The sequence below is a fragment of the Gopherus flavomarginatus genome, chromosome 9 (assembly GCF_025201925.1).
Source record: "Gopherus flavomarginatus isolate rGopFla2 chromosome 9, rGopFla2.mat.asm, whole genome shotgun sequence".
In the NCBI taxonomy this organism is placed as follows: Eukaryota; Metazoa; Chordata; order Testudines; family Testudinidae; genus Gopherus; species Gopherus flavomarginatus.
The window spans coordinates 9838130-9864304 of NC_066625.1; the positions used below are offsets into that span (position 1 = coordinate 9838130).

At 48.9% G+C, this 26175-nt stretch overlaps 1 protein-coding gene across 6 annotated transcripts in view; it reads left to right on the plus strand.

The window, feature by feature from the left end:
* The window catches only part of RADIL (Rap associating with DIL domain), a 70618-nt gene that overhangs the window by 29270 nt on the left and 15173 nt on the right, over positions 1-26175 (plus strand). For all 6 annotated transcript variants that reach the window (XR_007776141.1, XM_050966547.1, XM_050966548.1 and 3 more), the window contains 6 exons: positions 64-380; positions 2961-3638; positions 5766-5803; positions 10078-10238; positions 19065-19177; positions 21366-21603. Coding sequence is in view for 5 of the 6 variants with exons in the window: in XM_050966547.1 (XP_050822504.1) it covers positions 64-380; positions 2961-3638; positions 5766-5803; positions 10078-10238; positions 19065-19177; positions 21366-21603 (1545 nt within the window). In the remaining variant the exon portion in view is untranslated. The remainder of the gene's footprint in view (positions 1-63; positions 381-2960; positions 3639-5765; positions 5804-10077; positions 10239-19064; positions 19178-21365; positions 21604-26175) is intronic.

Sequence of the window (26175 nt, forward strand, 5' to 3'; positions counted from 1 at the left end):
CAGGGCGAAAAGACTGGAAAGCTCTTTGCATGCCCCAGCACTGAATGCTGCTCTCGTCCTTAGGCATCAATGCCCAGGCTCGGAAGCTGCAGAAGAACCGTGCGAAGGGCACCATGACCCTGTTGACGGGATGCAAGCGACACTCCACGCCACCCACCCTCCGACGCAGCTTGAGCGAGACCAGTCTCAGTCACGTGGGCTCACCGGAGGAGGAGCAGCTCAAGAGACATTACTCCACGCTGCCCGAGACCATTCGCGGCCTGGAGAGCTCGAGGGATGAGCAGCAGGCCCCCACTGCAGAGAGGAACGGCAGCAGCGTGCGGTACTCCCTCTACCAGTCCCCTCACCTCCTACTCCTGCAGGGCTACAGCTACCAGCATGTAAGCACCCAGCCGTCCACTCTGTGAGGCTTTACTGACATTGACTGTCTGTGCGCTCCCTCTACAGCCCATGCCAGCTCCTGGCAGTCCCAGCAGGTGCCCTAGATCCCGTGGGGAGGTGTGGGTGTTCAGACACTGAGATGCTTTATGGCGTGGCATTGGCTCCTCTCCTGGAGTCCAGAGACATGCTTGGAGAGTGGGCTGCTACATCCCCTGCCCTGAGGGATCCTGACACAGAGATGCTGAGGGAAAGAACTAGCTTCTGCTAATAGCCCCGGGAGCCACTCGGGCTGACTGCATGGTGGCTTGCCTCTGCTGGGGGTTTTCAGAGAGAGTTGAGTTTTCTCAAACAATATTTAAGCAGATGTCTTGTCTCTTGACTTTGCTGCAAAGGCTCCTGCTTGTTTGGAGCATTGTCCTTGGTTCCTCTGCAAGCTGCGTCTCTTTGGAGCCCTGGCAGGACCTGCGATTTAGAGCAGGCAGGGACAGGCGAGAGCGTCAGCTGCTCAAGTCAGCCAAATCCTGCTTGCATCAGAGCCCAAGAGTAAGGGTGGGCACAGGCAGCCTAACATTAAGGTCTACCCAGAATATGCTGAGTTTGCCTTTGGAGATGTCCCATAAAGCACATTCACATGGTCAATGCAGTGCAAAGCCACTGCACTGAATAGTACGCCGTAGGGCAGCATAATAAATACCACTGGGGCTTGGCAAAGCAACTCGCCAGGGGTGAGCAGGGAACTTTCCTTGCAGAATTTAAGATCTCATGATTTAAAAAAAAAGCCTTCATGCATGTGACGAAAGTCTTCCTACTGTTGGCCCATGCAGTGCCGTCTGCCTGAGTCTGCAGCCAGGCAGCCTGCAATGACCAGGAACCCCAAGCTGCCTCCACTCGCTTCCATGGGGTGTTACCTCTGAAGCTGCTCTGTCATCATCTGTGCCAATTTAACACCCCTCAACGGTAGATGGGTCACGTGGGAAATTTCAACCACTCCCCAAAGCCAGCATTCACTTCGAGCACTGGCAGCGAGTAGGACTCGTCTTCCAGCTGGTTTGTCAAGGGTTGAATGGCAGAGTTTGCTAAGATTTTGTGTTCTGTTCTGTGGTAACACAGATCTTGTAGTTCTTGCCAGCTGGTATTGTGCTACTTCTGCTTATTATAGGAAGCACTGCGATCCTCTAGAACAACAACTCTTGTTATCCCCATTTTACAGATAGGGAAACTGAGGCACCGAGTAGTTACGTGAGCTGCCCCTTGTTGCAGAGCAAGTGAGTGGAAAGATCAGGAACAGAGCCTTGGTGTTCGGGTTCCCTATCCCCAGTTCTGACCACTAGATCCCACTGCCAATGCAAGAGAGAATGGGTCCTGCTCTGTCCTCACATGTGGAAGTCAGTGACAGATGCACTTGTGTAAATGAGGGCAAACTTAGGTCCTGTATAATTTTGTCTTAGCCGCCGCCACCTCTTTTTGTAGTCTGAGTAGAGAAATGAGAGTGGAAGGTGGGAAAGAAAAAAGTGGTACAAAGAGCAAGTGAAACCCACTGATCTTGACCTTGGAGAGAGTGACACTCCATTTATGTCTGAGTTCCAGAATGTCCCTGTTCTGGTTATGGAGTGACACTGATCAGTGTTTTTATAGAACAGTGATTAGTGATAGCAGAACTCATTTGAGTTAACATGAGAATGTGCTGATGGCCAGAACCATCCTGAGAGTTGATCAACTGTATCTGGAGGGTTGATGTGTATGACTGCATGCTCTGTTAGTCACGTACAAGTGGTAAGCGTCAATGAAGTGAATGCCCCTTACTGTTTGAAAATTAGCAGATGATACCAGATATCTTGGGGCAGGTCAGCAGATCTCCAGCTAGGGTGACCAGACAGCAAGTGTGAAAAATTGGGACAGGGGGTGGGGGGTAATAAGAGCCTATATAAGAAAAAGACCAAAAATCAGGACTGTCCCTATAAAATCGGGACATCTGGTCACCCTATCTCCAGCGGTTTGCTCCCTTTGCAATGCGTCCTGGGAACAGTAGTTCACTCATTCTGCATCCATATCCCCAAAAGGCGCTGCTAATCTCTGATGTTAATTATTGGCACCATTACTGGAGTAGCTATCCAATTTCAGAGGAATTATATAACCTTCCTCCCCAGCTGTAGTTAAGTGGGATGGACGCAGGTTACCTGTGTAACAGTACCAGATGTATTAGCAGGTACATGTATTGAGGCGATAGTCACAGTAGAGTTACACAGCAGTTGCAGTGGAAATGGAGCCATTGCGTGCTGATTGCTCCGAGTCCTGTCTCTTGTAGCATGCCTCTTCTGCTGCATGCGTCATTGCCACGCCAACTCAAGTTATCATCTGGGGAAAGCACTGCAGTGTTTGGAATAAAAAATAGTACTGCAGTGCAAAGATGTGTGCTGTGGGCACCCAGAGAACTGCAAGAGGCCACCGGCACTGAGGAGTCAAGATACCAGAGTGAGTGACCAGAGAGGGAAAGCTATATTCCTGTCAGACCAAGTCACTTGTGCAGCTCCTTGTGGGTCGTGCCTGCTTTGCTATCTGTTTTCATGCTTGCATTCTAGGATAGCTTGGTTTATCTGCTGAACCGCGAGCAGCACACAGTGGGCCAGAGGACTCAGTCCAGCAAACCCAGCATCAGCCTCTTCGCCCCGGACATCTTGCCCCTTCACTGCACCATCAGGAGGCTCAGGCTGTCGAGCCGCTCCCGACATCGTTCGGAAGAGAAGCTGATCGTTGAGCTCATCCCGGGGGCCAGTGTGTCTGTCAACTTCTCTGAAGTAGTAAAAACGATTGTGCTGCACCACGGAGACCTTCTGTCCCTGGGGCTTTACTATCTGCTTCTCTACAAGGATCCCACGAGGGCCCAGCCACTGCCTGCGCAGACGCTGATGAGGCTGAAATCTATGCATCGAGCCTCGGACCCTGAGGCACCCGTGATCTGTAAGATGTGTGGCAGCCAGCTCAAGGAGAGGGGCCCCTCCTCCAAGAAGCATGGGCCCTCCCCCACTGCAGGCCAAAGATCAGCCAGGAAGAGGCTGCAGCTGGAGTTCGAGAGAGCTGCTGAGGACGTGCTGGTGAGAAGGATCATGACCTTGATCGAGCCTGGGGGTGACGATCACAAGTTGACACCGGCCTTCCTGTTGTGCCTCTGCATCCAGCACTCCGCCACTAGCTTCGAGCCGGGAGACTTCGGTCAGCTTCTGCTCAAGTCAGCCAAGATGATTCAGAGGACAGTGTGGGTCAGTCTGTGAGCTTTCCTAGGGGAGTCGGGGGCAGAGGGTAGTGCCGGGGATTCAGCAGGTGCTGTAGGGTCTCCGAATAACACCTGTGAACGCGAAGCCTAGGGTGGGGCATTCAAACTTTGCCCATCCAAGGGCCACACTGGTGGCTCTGGGGGCCCAAGGGCTGCACTTAGCAAATCACCACCATCCTTCCCTGTCACCCAGCTGTGCAGCCCACGGACACTAAGTCCCCGCTTGTGAAGCTCCATCTGGACGTCCACTCAGGCTGCACTGCTGGATTAAAGAGAGTGGCAGCCCTGAGCTGCACTGTAGATCCCCATGTAATTCGTAGAGGCTTGCAGGTCTTGAACTATCTTGTGAGGGTCTGTTGATGAGGAGCCAACCCTGTCCATCATTCCAAGGTCTTGTCCCCTCCAAGGTTTGAGAGATCCCAGGGGCTTGGGCTGAAGGGACTGCTTGCTGTGGTCAGAAGGTGCAAGGAAAGGCCAAACCCCTGTTAAATGTTTGATGTTCAACCCCTCCCAGGTTAGCTCTACATAACCAGGGCTGCCTGGAGGTGGGCAAGGGGGCAATTTTCCCCAGCCCCCGCAGGGGCCCCCACAAGAGTTTTTGGTGGGTCTTCAGCAGTAGGTCCTTCACTGAACACACGTGGATCAAGCGAAGGACCCACTGCTGAAGACCTGGAGCGGGTCGTGCCGCTGAAGTGCCCCGAAGACCCAGAGCAGAAGGACCCCAGGCCCCCTGAATCCTCTGGGCAGCCCTGCTAATAACAGGATGAGAGGTAGCCCCTAGCCTTGCTCAGTACCACCCCTCCTTTTGCAGTCCATGGTCTTGGAAGCACAGACTGGAGGCCTAGGGGAGGGGTTTTGGACTGAATCGTAGAACATCAGGGGTGGAAGGGATCTCAGGAGCTCATCTAGTCCAACCCCCTGCTCAAAGCAGGACCAATCCCCGGACAGATTTTTACCCTGGTTCCCTGAGTGGCACCCTCAAGGACTGAGCTGACAGCCCTGGGTTTAGCAGGCCAATGCTCAAACCACTGAGCTATCCCTTCCCCCTGCTGCTGCCATCCTATGGGAGAGGTTTTGGTTTATAAGTCACTGCAGGCCGGAGTCTTTGTTAGCTGTGTGCCTGGTCACGGGGCAGGAATGCCAGCTACCGTGCATCACAACCTTCCATGTCGCTGCCGAACTGTCAGAGAGTGTGAGTGGAGGAAATGCACTTGTGGAATCAGGGTTTGTACGTTTCCTCCCTGTTAGAGATTACCTCGTTCTCCCACAGCACACGGTGCCATTCTGGCCTCGTTTACACCAGACTTTGTTTCTCACCATTGCTACCCAGATAAGGCTGCAGGCAGCCACCAGCGTTTTAAGCAGTGCAGCCCTGCTCTGAGCAAGTTTAGGAAAACACGGTGATTAGAATGGCAGTAGCCCGTCTAATACAGGTGCAGCTGCATCCATGGTAGCAGTGGTGGGGAACTTCAGAGGGAAGGGTTCATGTAAATAAAACCTTAGAGCTGTGCAACACATCAGAACTGAAATAACAATAATTCTGGTGGGCACAGTGAGACATGCACAGGAATCCCAGTGGGCAACTTACCCTGAAATAAGTACCTGCGTATTGTACAATGTAACAAACAATAAGGATATATCTGCCTAATCATATTCTAGGCAATTGCATAGTTCCAGTCTCCTGGGTTCCTTCCCGCCCCATTCCTTTCTGTGCACTTGCAACGTATATTGTAATTATATTAGCAAATCGAGCATGCTTGTTGCCATAGCATCTGTGTGTCATTTCCTTTCGTTTAACTGTCTATGCAGAACAGCTGCAGTTGCTAGAAGGTGCATGAGATATGGAGCAAGTCTCCAGTAGGCATTTTAAATATAGTTTTTGGCACAAGGGAAAAAAAAAACTTAACCAAAGTTTTGCTCTGCCTTCCAATAAAGCGCAAAGTAGCCAGCCCACTCAGTGTCCATGACAAAACTATCCTGTTGCAGATAGTACTGTTTCCCCTGGGAGTCTGCGTGTGTGTATGGGTGTGCGCATGTGTGCATCCCTGTCTCTTTCTGCATTATTGTTTTCTCATACTGATTTATGCTTTCCCCCCCTCCCCCATTATCCTAGGAGAAAACGAAAGAACTGGCCGAGAAGCAGTCCCAGCAGTAAGTATCACCCCTCTTTACTCTCTCTGCCTCCCTCCTGCCCCACTCCTGCTTCCTCTTATGAAGAGAGAAACAGCTGCACCTGCAGGGAGAGAAATTGCCTTTGGAATGACCAAGAGGGAAGTTCTGTAAAGAGCACTAGGCCGAAGCAGCATTGTTAATATACAGGCCCCGATTCAGCAAGGTGCTTCTGCTAATGTCTAATTTAGGTGGGGGCTTCTTGCCTGGTTCACCACCAGAGCTGGGCAATATTTTTTACACGCAACTTTTTTTTGGCAAAAAATGCAAATTCAGTGACACAGGAAAATAATTCGTGTCCGTTTTGGTGAATTGTTCGTTTAGAAAAACAAACAAAAAATTTGAGAAAACTCAAAACATTTTATATATTTTTTATTTGCAAGGACTTGCTGTTTCAAAACTTCACACAGCTCGACTCACTACCTTGCTGAAGCAAGGACATAAAGCTTTTAGCACCCCTGCTATCCGTGCCCTTTCTAAGGGTATATAGAAGGCATTGTTGTACTGGGGCCAGGAGATGGACTAGCAGAGGTGCCTGGTGGCCTCACCACATCCTCACCCCTGGAAAAACCCAAATGCACTAGTGATGTAAAGAGCAATGAAAGGGCACTTTTTAAAAGCAGCTTTTTTAAAACCAGCTTCTGATTTTGCAGTTGCATTTTTCCACCAGGAGTTAGTTGCAGATGCTGGCAGTCAGATATGCAGTTAGAGCACATCTGCACTTGGAGCTGGGGCCGTGATTCCCAGCTCAAGGAGACATACTTGTACTAGCTCTCGTTGAGGAGCCTGCTAAAAATAGAGCGTAGCCATAGCAGCGTCAGCAGCGGAGGGGGGGCTCGCTGCCCAAAGTGCATGCCCATCAGAGATGCTAGGTGTGTACTTGGGGCAGCTCATCCCTTGAGCTACCGAGGCTATGCTCTGTTTTTAGCACACCAGCTCGATCAGAGCTAGCACCAGCATGTCTCCTCTAGCTTGGAATCATACCCACAGTTCAAAGTGCAGACATGCCCTTAGAAAGTGGAGTGCTAGCATTTGTGCCAGCAGAACTGGAGGCCATTTAAAAAGATTTAGGCCCTTAAAGCACAGATGGTGAGCGAATAGAGATTTTCCTTTTGTTGTTTTACAGTAACACCTTGGGGGTTTGTTGTGATTAACACATAGTGACAGTCCCCCAGAGAGTTTAAATAGACAAAGGGAAGGAGGGGAAACAGGTATAGGGAGCTGAAGTGACTTCAGCCAAGGTCTCTTACCAGGTCAGTGGTAGAATTGGGAATTGAACTGTAATTTCCTGCATTCCAGTCCACTCCCCTAGCTACTGGGCCATACAGCATAGTAGCCCTGTGACACACTTTTATACCAGGTCCCTGCTCATGCATTCCCTGAATGATGTGATTCCTTGACAGTCAGGGTTTACATGCATGTGGACTGCAGGTGGATGTGTGTTGTACATTCCGCAGCCCTGAATGGGTTAATTGCCTCACTCCTTCCTGTATTTATGCTGGATCCAATCCCAGTACGTCCCCCAGGGGCCTGGCGTTGGCCTACTTTTCCTTACAGTATTTTCCGAACATCAGAAGAGATAAATTAGTAAATTAATGCTCCAGAACACTTGACTGACGTGTTGCATTTCCCCTCTTGTGTGACGTTGTGCTGCTGCGTTTACCTCTTGCACACTTACAGTCTTGCCATTTGTGCCAGCTGTCACCAGCAGCTGGGAAGCCCAGCCACACATTCTTCATACTAAGATTGATATTATTTGATTTCTTCATATTAAATGCGAGATTTTCAAAAATGGCTCTGCCTTTGGGTGCCCAGCTTGAGACACTCTACAGGAGCCTGGTTTTCAGAGGTGAGTACTCTGCACTTTCTGAAAATCCAGACCCTTTTCGGGTGTCTCACAGTTGGGCATCCCAAAAACTGAGGTCCCAGGTCACTAGTCTCTTTAAAAGACCTTGGCCCTGTGTATGTCTCAGATTTGGGGAGTGTCATTTTAAAATTAGCCATGATAGGCGTGAGCAGAAACCTTGGGCAGAGCTACCTCCTGCAAGTAGCCACATAGAGTATGGGCGGGGAAAGGGGATTGAAGCAGGGGCTCTATGAGTTCAAGAGACTCTTTGGTACAGTGGGTTACACTCCATCCTTACACATGTGTTTGCGGCTCCTTTTGCAGTCAGTGACAGCCAGGGGTGGCTCCAGGCCCCGGCACGCCAAGCACGTGCTTGAGGCGGCAAGCCACGGGGGATGCTCTGCCGGCGCCATGAGGGCAGCAGGCAGGCTGCCTTCGGCGGCTTGCCTGCAGAGGGTCCTCTGGTCCCGCGGCTTTGGAGGACCTCCCGCAAGCAAGCCGCCGAAGGCAGCCTGCCTGCCGTGCTTGGGGCGGCAAAGTGCCTAGAGCCGCCCCTGGTGGCAGCGATGCGTGTGCATCCAATGGCAGCAAGCTTAATCCTGCCACATTCTGTGTATGGAACTCCCACTGATCCCCTGAGGTAACCACGAGCTCCAGGCCGAGAGACACATTTCACGGGGCTCTGAGGGTACAATAACCAAGAGTGAAGCTGTAAAATCCAGGGGTGAACTACAGGGCAGCCATCTGACTTGGTGCTAAGGAATTTCATGGGGGGTATGGTAAATCACAGTGTGGTAAAGATAAGCCTATCCATCTGTTATAGTCATATAGTTCAGCTTCTTCCATTCGGGGCTGTGTACAGGTGTTGGTTCATTATTGTGTTGTGTGAGCAATCCTATAAATGTGGCTACAATGAAGCATTTTTGCCCAAGGTCCCTATTTTTGACTGGCTTAAAACATTCCTCAGCAAAGTATCTTTTGAGGCCAAAATTCTTCATGGTTGTTCTAAAGTGAGCTTGTTTTACAAAGTTATCAGAAATCCCATCCAACCATTTTCTGAGTGATCATAGCATGAAAAGCATTTCACTAGTTAAGAAATTTTCCAGATGTTTTTTAATTATTTTTTTTTTTATAAACCCTCGGTTAACTCAAGAGGGTTGCTGCTCTCTGTACTGTACTCAGCCTCCGGATTGAGAGCCAGTCTTCAGCACTAAATTCACAGACAAAATCCAGGCTGGTTGAAAACAGTCTCCTCAGCATTTGCAGTGCTATATAAAGGGCCTGATCCTGAGAGGAGCTCAGTGCTTTCAGCTCCCATTGACTCAGCGCCTTTCACATCAAGCCAAAGTGCTAAAACAAACATTTGAGCCAAAACTTTGCCTTTGTCAAGAGCATTTTTGCAGAAAGTCTTTTTTGGTTTCAATGCTGCTTTAGTGCACCTGGGCTCTCCAGACTGGGGGTTAGGGCTGCTGTTAATAGGGCAGGGCTCTGGGAATGACTTTCAAGAGTGATTTGTAGGTGCCTAATGTAAGACACTTTAAAAGGGGGCTTGTTTTCAGAGGGCAGGTGCTCACCGCTTTCTGAAAATCACGAGTCTCAAGTTGGGCACCTGACAGTCCCCCTGTCACTTCCGAGACTCGTGCCCAATCTCGGTGACCCTGTTGGAGTCCCGTCTGCTCCAGGCTTTGTTTTTGATGCATCACTTTTCTCATTTGTTTTCATGTTCCCCAAACCCTTGTATACCACTGTTGGCTGCCACTGCACCGTACCGCATGACCGGGGAGAAGGAATCATGTGGCTGCCATTAGTATTGTTGTTAATTCCTAAGAGCCCGGGAAACACAGTATCTTCAGCTCTGATTGAGGTTGCTCAGCATTTCTCAGGAGGTCCTCAGCACCTGACTGTAAGTCAGCAGGTCAGAGGTTCTCAGGATGGTTAGAAAATCACCGAGATCCAGCATTTGGTCTCTGGGGTGCTGGGCTGTGGTGTTTCCACTCACCGGGAAACAGGAATTCCATTGCTGATTTGAAGAGTAGTTTCACAGCACTTCCATAACTCCCCAGGAGAAGCCAGCTGCTGGGTTTGGTTTGGGTTTGCTTTCTAAGCCCATAACTCTTGTGCTGGCAATAGTCTGTGACCATGCTCATTCTGAAACTTCTGAGCGTGTCGGGGAAAAGTGTGTCGTGCAGTCGCAGGAGAGTATAAAATACCGGAGTGTTGTCTGTGCTGCCGGTGTATCCATTACTGCATTGTTCATGCCCGCTGGGACTATCCTGCATCACCAGCCTCTGAGAGGGGCACAAGCCTTTTCCCATAGCCGGGGATGTTGTGCACACAGACAGACTGCAACTGCAACCAGCTTTGTCCTGACCGGAGTCTGAAACTCTCCTCTTGCCTTCTGTCTCACCAGTCAGGATCCTGGATCCTTGTCCCGCTTCTCCGTCACAGACCTGGTCCCAGACCTGCAGCACATTCTCTTCTGGATGTCCAACTCCATTGAGCTCCTGTACTTTATCCAACAGAAATCCCCCGTCTACATCCAGAGCCTGGAGGAGGAGCTGGATGTCAAGGGTAGGACTCATGCTTCTTTATACCGATATGCCTCCTTAGTGCAAAACTTCCCCAGCCGTATGCCTGCTGTGTGACATGTCAGGCAAAGGGGGCGCTGTACCACTAAGCTGGTTTGCTGGTGTTTTCCTCTATTGCTGCTCCAGCAAGGTACTTCCATCCTGACTTCAGAGGACCACCATGTTGCCTCTTTATCCCAGATATGCCCTTCGATAATACTGGGGTTTGTGGAAAGTAAGGGAACTTCACCCACAGTGCTCATGACCACACCAGCTCTCTGGGACGTCTCCTGAGCAGGTTCCTGAACGATAAACTGTGGTGCCTTTTGTGGCACGTCCGCTGGGGATTGAGCCAAGGCAGCCGTAGCATGTGGAAGCTTGAATGTCCTGCTGGGCTCTGCTCCCCACCACTCACTCCTGAGTGCAGAATTGCTTACCTGTGAAATTGCAGGTGCAAAGGTAAAAAAGGAGGCTGTATTAAAGTCAGTCTTAAAATCAGGGCTCTTGTGTGTCTCAAGAGTTCCTTTTAAACAGACGTGAAAAGGAGATTCTTCTTCGAATGCTTGTTCATATCCATTCCAATCAGGTGTGTGTGTGCACATGGGCACGACAACTGAAAGATTTTCCTTCTAGCAGCATCTGTCGGGTCAGCGCTCAGTGGCTCAATATAGAGCCCTGCCTACCCACCAGACCCTTCTTACTGCCAGTAACGGTTAGCTGAAATGTCCCATAGGTCTTGCCTTGGCAAGCGCCTTTCCAGTGTCCATTGTATATAGTTGTTTACCTCTTAGTATAGTTAGTATTAGTAGTTAGTGTTAAGCAAGTGCCTTTTCCAGCTGGCTCGAAAACAAAGTCCTCCCATTGTGTAGTGTCAAAACTGACCTCCTTCCCGGGATTTTGGTTTATTAATGAGATAATAAATCTCAGATCAAACTTTCCCCAAGGCTTAGCTGCTCCCAAGGTTCCTCCCTCAGGACTGCTCAGCTCATGCCCTAGATCCTCTCCCACTGGAGCACTACTCCTTTCTCCCTTATACTTCATGGGCTATCAAGCCACCTGCCTTTGAGTCCAGGGAACTCACTTGGCCCTACTGGGTTTCAGCCACCTTGTCAAAGGGGCTTGTGCAAGGATGAGCTCTTGCATGTAGCCTTTTGAAGCCATTAATGGATATGATTTTGGGGCATGGATCCCATTGCAACCAAAGGGTCACCGTGACTTCTGTCACCAAGAATGAACTGGTATCTGTGTGTTGATACCTGAGGTAACAAGGTCCTTTCCCTGAACCCTTGGCCACTGAGATAAGAGGAAAGAGATGCAACATCGGTAAGGATGAGGCTCTGGGAGTATTCGGCAGACCGCCCAGTCCTCCAGGCCACAGTTGGAAACCCCTGGCTGGCTGCCATCCCTTGCTCTGCATTCTGCAGCCTCACCTCTCACTCCACCCTGTGAAGTGAATCCATTAGATCGCAGACAAGACTGGCTACCTGGTTAGCAGTGTTGCTCAGTATTACCTGTGCCTCTGTGGAAGCACAACTAGCTCTCAGGGCTGCTAAGCTAAGTCCTCCAGCCCTGTGAACACTCGGGAGGGACATAATCCCCCTTATCAAATGAGTGGTGACAGCTTGCAGTCGCAGGGAGTCTAATATGGCGAGGGGATTAGCCAGGCTTCACTCTCAGCATGGCCTCGTTTCGTTTTCTCATTCCCCTCGGAGGGAGAAGGAGCAAAGCACTCAAGAGGCAAACCAGCTGCGTGCTGGATGCTCTCCATGTCCTATGCTATCTTGGTTCCCATGCTGATACACGATGTAAAGACCAATATGTGGGTGGGAGGGTGGGACAGCGGGTGCATTCTTAATCAGTGAGCACTCTAAAAAATGTGCTTGTAGGCTAAAAATACTGCAGCCCTCACAAAGTGCAGGGTGCACATGAGCAGCAGCTGGGAAAGTGAGAGGATAAACCCCGGGAGTTGGGGTTCAGTTCATCCGTTGCAGGGCTCAGTACGATGTCAAGAGAGGATCCTGAAACTAATTAGGTCTTTATCTTTTCTTTGAATCTTTCTCTGGGTTTTCTTGCGGCCTGGTGGCTTCCCCACCATTGGTCCGAGTATGCCCACCCCTGCTGTTCCTCACTGTTTGAATAAGGGTTTCCCAGTTGTCCCAAATGATTTTATTTATGTTTCTCACCATTGTTGAGCCTGTGTTAATTTAAAGAGAGATTTGTCAAAAGCACTCAGTGTTGGCCCAGCTCTGCTCCCACTGCTGTCAATGGCAAAGCTCCCACAGACTGCAGTGGGAGAGAGCTAGGCCAGTGCCTCTCAGTCTTTCCAGATTACTGGCCTCCTGTCAGGAGTCTGATTTGTCTTGCATACCGCCAAGTTTCACCTCACTTAAAAACTACTTGCTTAGAAAAATCAGACAAAAATACAAAAGTGTCACAGCGTGCTAGTATGGAACAATTGCTGACTTTCTCATTTTTATGATACAATCATAGACTATCAGGGTTGGAAGGGACCTCAGGAGGTCATCTAGTCCAGCCCCCTGCTCTAAGGGGGACCAATCCCCAGACAGATTTTTATCCCAGGTCCCTAAATGGCCCCCTCAAGAATTGAATTCACAACTCCGGGTTTAGCAGGCCAATGCGCAAACCACTGAGCTATCCCTCCCCCTGAATAAAATAAATCAGTTGGAATATAAATATTGTACTTATACTTCAGTGTACAATATACAGAGCAGTATAAACAAGTCATTGTCTCTATGAAATCTTAGTTTGTACTGACTTCGCTAGTGCTTTTTATGTAGCCTGTTGTAAAACTAGGCAAATATCTAGATGAGTTGATGTACCCCCTGGAAGACCTCTGCGTACCCCAGGGGTACATGAGCTAGGCTAACGCAGAGTGATTTGGAAAATCTCACCCTTGCTCTCCTTCCTCATTTATTACAGGCCCCATTTTGTCTCTAGTATCCTCCCCCCAACACATACGCAGAACACAGGGCATGGGCAGACGCTGTCCCCCGAGTAGATTTGTAAAAATCTCTCTCTCCATTTTTGCAGCCCTTATTGGTAGTCGGCCATTCCTAAAGATCTCTCTTTTCTTCTTTGTTCACCACTCCACTTTCCCATCACAGTACAGTTGTTGTCATTTTGTATCCTTCTCTTTGAACAACCCTTTATGAAGTCTCGCTGGAACTGCAGTCTTTTTCTTCTCAATTGTGGTGTTTTTTAGGGTGATCTAGCTGCTTTCTGCATTGCTGGGTTTCAATACTTCCTTCGACTGGGCCTTACTCGCTGGGGTGAGATGGTGGCTTCACTGAAGTCAATGGCAAACCTCTCATTGACTGCAGTGGGGCCAGGATTTCACCCTATTTTCATTTCTCACAATGTGTGTTCCTAAATCCCCATCATGCCCATGTACAGCTGCATTCTGTAAATCCAGTCCTTACTATTCTGAAGTCAAGAAGCTTCCTTATTATTCTCACAGTCGTGATCAGTTTCTCCCTGTTGGTAAAAAGTAGATTTAGGATGGCTTCTCTTCCAGTTGGAATCTAAGGGAAATCTTTGATCATTCCTGGATCCAACACGGGCAAGGATTGTTGGGAAGGCTTCATGCTGATTGAAAAAAGGCAGAGAGAGCACTTCGGGCAGAAAGTGCTGAAACCAAAGATGAAGGATAAGCGTATGAATGCACAGACGTGCCCGTGCACAAATGCAAGGGTAGGGCTGGCTGAAAACCATGAACGCTTTTCACAAAACATCTTGCAAAAAATTTGTCCCTGTTTTTTGACAAAAGAAATTTGAAATTCAATTTTTTTCAGCCAGTTCTATCCAGGAACGTGGGAAACAACCAAGCGCTAGAAGTATTACTAAATGGTGTCAGTTATGGTGTAGCTGGCAAAACCCACACCCTACTGGATGAGTCTCATAACTGGAGTATTACTGTGGATAAGTACAGTCTACAGATATGAGAGAGATGGGTGATACTCAGCTTGCAGCGGACTATTGATAGAGAGATGTGATATGTATTTTCAGTGCCAGCAAGCTTACAAGAAATGAAAAGTCAAGGAAGATGACGGTGGGCATTTGCTGCTGATCACTAGGACTGAAGGAGAGTGAGAGAAAAACCTCCTGGGCCAGATCTCCAGTACTCAGAACCCTAGGTCATTGTGCTTAGGTGGATGATAATTACCCAGATACATGCTGGGTAACATGCATGGGGAATTCTGCTTAAATTGGCCAGGGACAGATCCAAGCAGGCTCTCCTTGCAGCAGCTAATCCAATGTTCAGTGACCAGCCCCTCCCTCTGCTGCTCTCTAGTGTCAGATCTTCTCCTTCCTTTGCTGGCATTTAGTAGCTGAAGGGTCTCTGAGATGAACACCTGCCTGCATTCCTCTCTCATATCCCCAGAGGGATTCTGGGACACTTGTCTTCCCTGGCTGGTAGTGTTTGGTCCCTCCTGGGCTGTAATCGGTGGGAACAGCTAGATTTGGGTTGCTATCTAGAGAGAGGATTCTTTAAATAGGTCTGTTCCCTTAGTGGGAATGGTCTCTGGGAAAGTGAAGTCCATGCCACGTGCAAGAGCGAAGGCAGCAAGCATGCAAATGAAGGAGCATTCTGGGTTTGTGGGCTGAGCGACATTTGCTTAAAACTCCAGGGCATTGTAAAGGAGAGAGATTTACCCCTTGCCCATTCCAGGCCTTACTTCAGCAAAGCACTTAAGTGAGTGCTTAAGTCCAGCCCTGTTCAGCAAAGCACTTAGGCACATGCTTAACTTTCAACACGTTCTTAAGCCCCATTGACATCAATGGAACTTATGCTGTGGCTAAATTTAAGCAGGTATTTAAGTGAATTGAGCTGGATGGCCGAACTGGGGCCATCCTGAATCGACAGGCTGATGCTCAGCTGGGAGGGCGCTGGGGCTTGGGGGAGGGGGAGGGGAAGCAGTGTAGTGTCATATAAATACATCTTGTGCCTGGGCAGGTTTTGGTGAATCAGGAGGGAAAAAAATAACATAAACAAGAGGGTGAGGGAAAGGTTAAAATCAGTATTTTGGCCTCTTGACATCCCTCAAGAAATATCTGTGGGAAGATTTTTAAAAATAAAAAAGTCATAGCCTCAGAATAAGTGAAATACTTTTGATTTTCAAAGTCTAACCAGTACATTGGAGCGCACGGAACCCACAGGCTGGCAAAAGAAAAGGAGAGGTTTTTTCCTACACCTTTTCCCTTCCCATTCATTGCAGTCTGTCTGTCTAGACCAGGGGCCAGGACCGCCCCCTTTTCCCAGATTGCTCAATGGGGGGAGAGTTTTGTGAGAGACGGGGGGAATTCCAGGTATACATAAGGATGAGAAACCCTATGCTGGCCCCTATCTTTCTACAAGTGAGGGTGTGTCTCCTGTCACATTTTTTAAACACCCTTGTTGAATTTAGGAATTGCTTTTCCACTCAGGTGATATGAAATAGTCTGAGAAAAGCGTTGTACCCCTGGGAAATGCAGGTGTTTAGACATTGCTGTATAAGCAATTCTGTCCTATAATTAGAGCAGATTGAATAGTTAAAAAAAACGCAAAACAAACTAAACCCAACAACCCTGTGTCACGGAGTGTGGGGGAGTCCGGCCCTGCACCCCTCTTCCTGGGACCCACAGTGACTCTCAGCCAGCCAGTAAAACAGAAGGTTTATTGGACAACAGGAACACAGGTTACAGCAGAGCTTGCAGGCACAGTCAGGACCCCTCCACCGAGTCCTTCTGGGCTTTCAGGGTGCTTGGATCCTAGCTAGGATACCCTGAATTCCGCCCACACAGCCCCAAGCCCAAACTCAAAAAACTGCTTCCCTCCTGCCACTCCCTTCCTTTGTCCCCTTCCCGGGGAAAGGTGTTGACCTTTCCCCTCCCTTACCTAGCTCAGGTTACAGGCTCTGGCATCGTCCATCTCCTAAAGTCCTCCCCTGCTCTCCCACTCCCCACACAGACAGTCCCTACTGCATCACACCCTGATTTGGGTATATTTTTGTGACTAAAAGCCCCATGTTCAGTTTGCAGCTTTGTAGGGACATACCATCCGTGCGTAGCTGGATGACCTGGTATTCATGAAACCTTGTGCCAATCCCAGCAGTTTCATGAGTCGTAGCACTAATTAATATTTTCCTGAAAAATTGTGCCAGAAAATGTGTTACTTCTTTTTTGTTACTCTCCTGATCCCATGTGATTTAGGTGACCGGTCAGGATACAGCGTAGTCAAAGCAAACCATTTGTGAACCAGCCCATAGGCTGAAAATTATTTGTTGAAACTGTTTGGTGAATACTTACAAATAGATTCACAGAAATCAGCACCAGGGCCCGATTGGATCACTCACCAAACCTGGGACTGGCTTCCTTTTGAATATTATTCCCCAAAAGCTTTGGACAGCAGCTGAGCAACTTGAGGACAGCTTGGGTGACAATCGCTCAGGACCAGAGGTACTACTAGGGACCTCCTTAAACAGATCACACAGTACTGAGTACGTTCAGGAGCTTACGGAATCCGTAGTCTACACACGGGTCCCAGGAAGAGCTAGCCCTTGTGTCTCCATACCCCTCTCTGCAGTCACCCTCACCTGCCGGCATGTGATCAGAAATATTCATAACATGGACTGGCTATGTTTGTCTGTGCTCCTTATTTTCTGGTTTGAAATCCTGCACTGGCAGATTCCCTAGCACCTTGGCTTTCAATTGAAATTGCCTGAGACAGATGAGCACCAAGGTTTTCTTCTGCATAGCCAATGTTATTTTTCATGTCAGATTTGAAAATCTTCTTATGGCCATGTTTTTAAATGTTTACATTGGCTTTTCACTTAAGAAACTTGGGTTCGCATCATCCTCGGGTTACAAGTGAAATAAGTTTGAGTGGTGTCAGCCTGTTCTGGAGTAGGTATTTGCCAGCCTTTATAGAGGCCAGTGTGATTAGCAGTCTCCGTTCCAAATAGGTCAGGATTAGAATAGCAGATCGGGACTAAGGTTTCTTGGCACAGCAGTGAAGGGTCCTGCTATTGGAATAGCAAGTGGGGCTGTAGATCAGGATTCAGGTGCTCTGTATGTGGAAGTTTACAATGCTCCTGCCTTCATTACACATGGATTGATTCAGTCTGATTAGCCCCTCACTTTCCTGAGCCTTTAAAAATTCACCAATTTGCCTACCTGAACTGCAGCAAAAGTGTGTGTGGCTGAAAAGTCCTTCACTAACCATCTGCAAATGGGACTTGGGGAATGGTCAGGTGGATGATATCATGGAATTTCCCTCTTTCTGATTCCACATCAAAGGAGCGTGAGGGTGGTGCTAGTTTGGCAAAGCTATTGAGACCTTCTCTTCTGTTCCAAAGGCAAAGTTTTCTGACAAGCTGTGTTTGGACAGCACTTCATCCAGCTGCACAAATATTCAGCATATGGGGCTGGCGGGCTGCAAAACTGGACTGATATCGAAGCATTGCTAGAAGAAAAAATGTTCGCCTGTAGTGTAAATATTAACCCCGCCCCACCTATCAGCACCCAGAAATACAACATATATGTGTTTACTACTACTATGGCAACCCTGTGTTTTATTAGATCTGGATTTCTGTCCACACTCCCTGCTCACAATGCACCAAGGAAAGTGAGGTGCAGTTTCATGTCTTTAAGGGAGAGCCAGGAAAAGCCACCAGCAGAATGCAGGGTTGGAGTTTTTGATTCCTGACATGGCATCCTGTAATGGCTCCCGAGCCACTGTGGGAAGGGAAGGCACCAGTGTGAATTTATATTGTCTCCAGTGCAGTATCCTTTGTAGACTGACTAAGGGGCAGGTGGATCCTGGCAAAGATGATACAATGAGAGAAGAAAAGGGAGAACCAGCTGAGTTCTCTTGTATTGAAGCAAATTCAGGGGGTTGCAGTCGTGGCCTTGGAGACTGCTGCCTTGGAGACAGGAGGGTTCAGCTGGGCAATGGAAGTGCATGCTTCCCTGGCGGTGTGTCTGCTCTGCACTTTGATCTGGAGTGGACCATCTCTGCTAGGGAACAGGAGCTCTCTCTTGTGCATTCATTCTCAGGCCTTTTGCTGTGACTGCCAGCACTGGTGACAGTGTCAATGTGCTTTTTGTGATTTGGGTATCTGTCCACTAAAACAAGAGCACCTTATGCACCAAATGGCCTCAGATGGGAATGGTTTCTCTTTCTGAACCTCTGTCTTAAAAGAGCCATATTGAGCTGTCCAGCTTCTCAAAGTGAAGCCAGATAAATGCATCTTCAACTTTAATTTCACTAGTGCAGTGGGGACATCATATGGCCAGGTGAAGTAGTGCAACCCAAGGATGCATCTGCTACCTGATTATTTTTTCCATTTGAGAGTGACTGTAAGAAATAACGTAGGCATCAGTTCTCCTCCAGGCCAGCTCTTCTGCCGCTCTTTGAAATAGTCCTCACTCTTGGGCGCCTTCGCAAGACAGCAGTGTAAGTTATGCCACCCAGTAGGGAACTATTGCTGCTACAACACTGTTAATCAAGAGTTCTGTATCTTTTATAGCGCTTGCCATCCAGGAGCCTAATGCATTTTACCAATATTGCTAAATTAGGGCTCATGTCCTTCCTGTGAGATCAGAGAGGAGAATGGTCCTCCTTTTACAGACCGAGGTGCTGAGGTACAAAGAAGCTGTGATTTTCTCAGGGGCACACAATGAGTCAGTGGAAGAGCTAGAAATAGAATCCAAAACATCTGGCTCCCAGTCCCACACTGTAACTACTAGCCATGCTTCCTTTGCAGTAACTAACAGGCCCAATTTGGAGCCCTTTGCTCTGACACGTTCCATTGCTGTCTTTGTCCTTTAGGTTCTAAGGAGTCTCTGTTCTCGTCAACCATCACAGCCAGCGAGGAAGCCATGACAGTGCTAGAGGAAGTGATCATGTATACTTTTCAGCAGTGCGTCTACTATATCTCCAAGGTATGTGCACCCCCAACCCCTCCCCCTCTCTCCTGCTAATGCACAACCTAATCCAGAGGGTGAAGAGGAGCCTTGTGCTGACAGTATCTCACTGGAAATCAAAGGGGGATGACGGGAGATGGAGGGGAGAAGTCTCCCAACTGAGCACCCGTGTCTGAAATTGTCCTCCCTCTCCATCCTGTCCTGGGACAGCAGGTTCTTCTTTCTGCTGAGTTCTAACAGATATACTGGTTCCTGCAAGCTTCCTCTGTATTAAAAAACGCTGGTCTCTAGGATGCAGTGCAAGAAACGCTCGCGCCAGGGGATTTGACTTTCTCTAACTTCCCTGAGTCACTGAAGAGGGTCAGAAATGACTTTTTGAGGGGTCAGAAATGATCAAACAGGTTGAGTTTTTCAGAAACCACGTCGATGTTTTTGGATGGCCCAAGTTACTTAGCTGTTGTTTTTTTTCTATTACAGCAGCACCTACAGTGCTCAACCAGAATCAAGGCCCCACTGGGCCAGGCATAGCACAAACATGTAGTAAGAGAGAGCCCTTGCCCCAAAGAACTTGCAGTCTGAATAGGTAAGACAGACACAGAGCAGTAGACTCAGACTTAGGGGCCGGGGTGAACTTCCCAGCTCAGCTATAGGCTTGTGGCTTGACCTTAGGTGAGGCATTTGATGTACCCTGTAAAATGAGGAGGATACGTTCCTAGCTCTCAGGTGGGTGTGAGGATAAAATCCATTAGGGATTACGAGCTGCTCGGATGCTGTTTACTAATATGAGCCCCCCATTTCCATAGTATGTGAGCGCCTCGTGATCTTTGAAAGATGCTACTACGCTGTATAAGAATCTAGATAGCAAACTGGGCGAGTTTTAATACCATCACCCCAGCAGGTGATTGGCAGTAGGGGAGAGCTGCATGTCAGGTACCCTGAACTGAGCGCAGTGAATTTCTGGCAGGTAAGAGGTCCCTGAAGCATTAACAGTAGCACTGTCTCCTAGGGAGGCATTCGTGAATGGCTTAGCTCAGGCTGCACAGTCACTTTCAGGACCAACCCTTGTTCTCCCTCACTCCACCTTGTAACTTTTGGATTCATTTTCCTTTGGGCTCAAGTGTCCCAGTGATGGTCACAGCCCGAGGAGAGTGTGAAATTACGACGGAACAGTTCTCTGCATGGCTGACGACTTGGAAACAAGGGACCGGGCCACAGGAAGCCAGGAGGAAATGCGTGGCCCACAGATCAGTAGGAAGAGTTGTGGGGATAGCGCATCCAGCCTTCCTCAGCTCGTTTGTGATTTACTGTACGGTAATAGCCCTGGGTATAATGAATTGATTCATGGACATGATGGAAATATTCCTTCTGGACGCTCTGTTAGGCCCCTGGAGTGAAATTTTATTGCAAGTGCTCATTATGGAGCGCTGAACAGTATGGGCAGTGTGGGCACAGAGAAAGGCTGCTTGTGTCTGCAGGGTGCGGACTTGTTTCCATTGAAAGAGACGTTAAACTTGACTGATGATGCTGCCTTTCCACCAGCTCCCTCTGCCAGGTCCGGTGATTACAGACTTGGCCTCTCGCTGGGAAATGGACTATTTTTCTTCTTGATTCTATTTGTAGCTCTTTTTTTTCCCCCTCTGTGGAAAGATTGTTCCACTATTCCAGCAGCCTCTGCCCCTGGCTGATTGGTCGATGCTGATCCTGTCCCATTTGCATACAAGCAAAAGCTTTGATTGGACACTGCTTTTCAACCTTCCTCATTTACACAAAGGAAAGTGTCTCTAATTGGACACTGCTTTTGTCTTCTGCCTTTTTTTCATAGCATGTGTATTAGATCTTCAGTTACCATGTGGGTGCATAGAACGGGCACCATTCCTTTCACTTAATATCTACAGTAGTTTGTATCTCACATTCCATTTGTTCCCCAAAACAGACCGAGACCAACTGACTACCATGTATGGTGTTAAATTATTGCTTAGGAACAGGGCCGAGCAAGCTTGCAGGTCACAAGGGATTAGTCCGTGAGGGGCAAGAAATACGCCCTTCCATGTTTGAGAACAGCGGGGCTTGAGCTGGTTATGGGATCATGGAAATGAGAGATTCAGAAGACCTGTTTAGGTCACCATGTGGCCAGTGCAGAATTGCTTCCCACAGTAAATCTCCAGCGCTTTGAATCCTTGTGTATTTCTTGTCTCCTCCTGTCCAGTCTCTGTATGTATCTCTACCTGCCCTCCTGGAGTGTAACCCCTTCCAAAGTGAGGGCCAGGAAGGTTGGCGGGCATCATCCCAGTTGCCTGAAGAAATACGCAGAGTCGTGTTGATCTACCAGGCTACGCTAGACCTGCTCCACCAATATGAAGTGCACCCTGAAATAGCCTCACAGATGTTTGCCTACCTCTTCTTCTTCTCCAACACTCTGCTCTTCAACCAGCTCATGGACAAAGGTGAGTGACCTTGGTACCAGGGAGTGAGACATTTGTGGGAAGGGCAGGCGTTCCCAAAGACTGGCCTTGTCTGCCTTGAAGACCTTTTTGTGTTTATTCATTAACTAAAGGAACAGACTTAAAATGCCCCAGTATTGCAGTCAGTCAGGCTCTGAGATGAGGATCGGCCAAATGTGGGGAGAGATTTTACAGCATCTGTTGGGATGTTTTAGGATGTGAGGGGCTTGGACACACCTGGAATTCTGCATTCAGCAAAGAAGTCTTGTTGTGCTGTTACCTAAACTTGTGTTAGGCTATTGAGACCCCAGGCGTAATTCATCAATCTGGCCCCACTGCCAGGGAGAGACCCCCAGACTGATACTGACAGCAAAGCAGCCAACTTGTTTCCTACAGGGGATAAGGATGCGTTAGAACTTGACTTAAGCTCCTGAGTCCTTTGTTTAACTGGTGTCATCAGAGAGGTGGTTAGGAATAAGTGTCACTTTCAATCAATCAGAGCCCTGTTTCAGCGCTAAGCCTAGGGTTGGGGTGTGAGAGAGAGCAGAGAGGGCAGGACCCTGCCGGGCTAGTAGCAATGAAACCTGTGGGAGCTAGAGTCTGGGTGGAGGTGGGGCTAGAGTCCAGCCAAGCTAGAGTCCAGCCACTGAGGGCTTTGTGACTTCACTTCCCCGACTCTGATGGATTCCTTGGATGGCAGCCTGTGCGCTCTGCTCTCTAGGTGTACATTTGGCTCAGATAACAGCTTAACTCGGGTTTTAGCTTCTGTTCCCTTGGCTTGACCCTGCCTTTACGTTTGCTATCTTGCCCGAGTCTGCTGCCTTATCGATAATGCTCCATTAGCCCTTTCTTAATGCCTTGATGTTCACTGGGCTACCATTGTTCATGGGGATGGGGTCAGCCTGTGTTAGCTCTGCCCCCAAATTAACATACCACTCATCTACTCTCTTTCGCTGGGGCTGGTATAAGAGCTGCCATTTTGATGCTGAGCGGAGGACAGGGCACAGGCTGTTAGTGGCGTTTGTTCCCCAGCACCGCCTGATTGCTGTGCCTAATAAAACATTGCCTCCCGCTTCTTAACTGAGGCAAAAATCTTCTCCTTAATTAATCCTAATTATCGCAGAATTCCAGTTGAACTACAGAGCATGTGATACCTGTATAAACTCCAGCCGCACCTCCTTACCCCAGGTGTATTGCAGCTAATACCATATGAGTTAATAGGAGTTGGGTGCTTAAAGAATTAACCTGATTTTGCCACTCAGCCCTGTCAGGCCTCTGTCCCTCTTCCTGCCCAGCTCCGCCCCACTTACAAACAGAGCCTCTGTGGTGAGCAGCAGGCTCTGCCAGCGCGGCTCCCTCTGCCGTGTCAGATGGTCCACTAAGCACGAACAAAAAGTGGAAGGGAAACTGTGTGCTCCAGTGTGCGCTTTCCTGCTAGCTGTCCGCCCCTTTGCAGTGCCAGCGACTATGTTGTTGAGCCACAGCCATGACGGCCCCTGGATTTAGAACTTTGTCGTTGTTGTTTCAAATATAAGGTAACTTTAGAAGGTGCCAGGCTGTCAGTTCTGGAGCTTGGACTCCTCCATTTGGCCGTGATTCACCAAAGCCCTTAAGCACATGCTTAACTTTAAGCATGCCAGTGTTCCTATACCTGTTCTGCAAAACACGTAGCTAACTCCCATTGAACTCCATGCAATCAACTCATCTTGCAAGGTTTTACCCAACTTCTAAGACTTTTTTGCCAGTGTGAATGGTGAGGATTTCCCGAGAGCCACTGTTTTCATAGACTCTTGGATGCATCAAGACTGCAGACAGAAAACCGTCCCCCATCCAGTATTGGACTAGACCTGCAACCAAACCCACACCGATTGCAAGCTGCTTGGGGCAGTGCCTAGGATGGCGAGTAACGCTGCTCTGAGATTGCAGCCCCAGGTGCCACCACAACACAGATAATAAAAGCCTCTCTGAGCTGGGCCAAGGCAAGGGAGCTCCATAGCGACCCAAAAATACCAATAATATCAAATTACCATGGCACACATCAAATGGATTAAAAACTGCCTAACTGATAGGTCTCAAAATGTAATGGTAAACAGGGAATCATCATCAAGTGAGTGTGTTTCCAGTGGGGTCCTGAAGGGATCGGTTCTTGGCCCTGCGCTATTTAACATTTTTATCAATCGCCTGGAGGAAATCATAAATCACTGATAAGATTTATAGATGACAGAAAAACGGAGGGAGTGGTCACCGATACAGAGTGATCTGGATTGCTTGGTAAACTGGGCATAAATGTAAATGTCTACAGCTAGGAACAAAGAATGTTGGCCATACTTACAGGAAGCAGTGACTGAAACAGATTAGGGGGTATAGGGGATAATCAGCTGAACACGAGCGCCCACTCTGACACTGTGGCCAAAAGGCTAACGGTGACCCTGGGATGCATGAACAGGGAACTCTCGGGTAGAAGTAGAGAAGTTATTTTACTTCTGTATTTGACATCATAGGCACCAACTTCCCCTCTGCCCCGTGGGTCCTCAATCCCCCCTCCCACGGCCCTGCCCCTGCCCCACCCTTGCCCCACCCCAATTCCACCCCCTCCCCCATGTCCCTACCCCTGCTCCTCCTCTTCTCCACCTCCTCCCCTGGGTGCGCCACGTCCTTGCTTCTCCCCCTCCCTCCTGGAAAGTCCAAAGTGCTGCCAAACAGCTGTTAGGCAGTGACCGGGAAGCACTGGGAGGGAGGGAGAGTAGCGGGGATGCGGTGCGCTCAGAAGGGGGAGAGCGGGAAGAGGCAAGGCAGGGGCAGGAGGAGGCGAGGCTGCCGGTGGTTGCAGAGCATCCACTAATTTTCCCCTGTGGGTGCTCCAGCCCCACAGCACCCACGGAGTCAGCACCCATGTTTGGTGTGATCACTGCCAGAGTACTGTGTCCAGTTCTGGTGCCCACGATTCAAGAAGGATGTTGCTAAATTGAAGAGGGGTCAGAAGAAAGCCACTAGAATGATTAGTGGATTAGAAAACCTGCCTTCTAGTGATAGACTCAAAGCGTTCAATCTATTTAGCTTACCAAAGAGAAGGTTAAGAGGTGATTTGATCACAAATCTGCCCGGGGAACAAACAGTTAAGAACAGGCTCCTCAGGCTGGCAGAAAAAGGTCTAACACAATCCAATGGCTGGACGGAGAAGCTAGACAAATGCTGACTAGAAATAAGGTGCACGTTTTTGACAGTGAGGGTAACTAACCCCGGAACAGTTTACTCAGGGTCAATTTTAAAATCCAGATTGGATGTTTTTTTAACAGACCTGCTCTAGGAATTATTTTAGGGATGCTCCCTGGCCTGTGTTATCCAGGAGGTCAGGCTAGGTGAGCACAGTGGTCCCTTCAGGGCTTGGCATTTCTGACTCTCACCCATTAATGAGGCCGGCAGGGCCCAGCGTGTGGGTCCTGCGCAAGGCGGTTTGCTGCAGGAAGCACAGAACCTTTCGAGATAGAACATCGAATGGGGTGCCCCAAGCCTGAGGCTTGTCTGCCAGCATTACGTTTTCCATGCAGCCTTCGGCATTGCTGGAAGAGCAGCTAGTTTTGTGTCCATGCAGCGGGGTTGCAGTATAGGGCACATGGTCCAGTGGGGTGATGGAATTAGGACCTGGATGAGGCTAAATTAGCCCTAGATCCAGCACACTAGTGCCCTCTGCTATAGCACGGCGTCGCGCTGGTTTAATCAGCATGGGCGCCATCCTGTTCCCAGTGAAGTCCCTGGCAAAGGGGCTATGGACCCTCTGGGACAGGATCAGGCCCAATACCGCCAGCAGAGATGGGCTCTACACCCAGCTCAAAGTTCCTCCCAGCCTGCTGGCTCAAGTCTGGTGTCGGGCGGCGATCTGAGGGAAGGGTCGGATTCTGGATCACACTTTGGGGCATGGGGAAGGGGGCTCAGTAGCTCCCAGTGTTACCCAGGGTTCTTCCAACCCAAAGCTCTTGGTAACTTTACTCTGTGTGAGGTGGTGTCAGGAAATAAATCAGGGGAGACTGACCGATAGATGGCTGCACAAACAGGACAACACAGGAGTGCTTTCACTTAAAGCTAAACTTTACTTAGTCTCAAGCACTTACACACATCCGCAAGAAGTTAGTAAAACACTCCCAACCCTTGATAATTACCAAAGCTGAGTGTGGCTTTCGAGTGATACAGCAGCAGCCCGTCTGCCGCTGGGGAACACAAGATGCATCCAGAGGGAGAGGCCAGTCCTGAAACAAGTCCCACCTATCTCAAGCTTTTTCCCCTTATTTATACATTAGTAATTAAAGAAACCTTGTTAAGTAAGCAGTTTTAATGATCGAGCAAGAGGTTCCTTCTGATTATTGATTAACCAGGTGTGGGTCTTTCCAGAGCCTGCAGCCTTGAGACCCCAATAGAGATTCCTGAGGGTATATCTGCTCTTTTCAAATGCATGTATCAGCAAATTTAACACAGTTCTGATCAGGGAGGACGTGGGGTCAAGCTGCCCTTTCGGTAGTACCCTAAATCCCCCTCCGCTCCTGCCCTGGTCAAGCTGACTTGCTTTTAACAGCTTGCTGA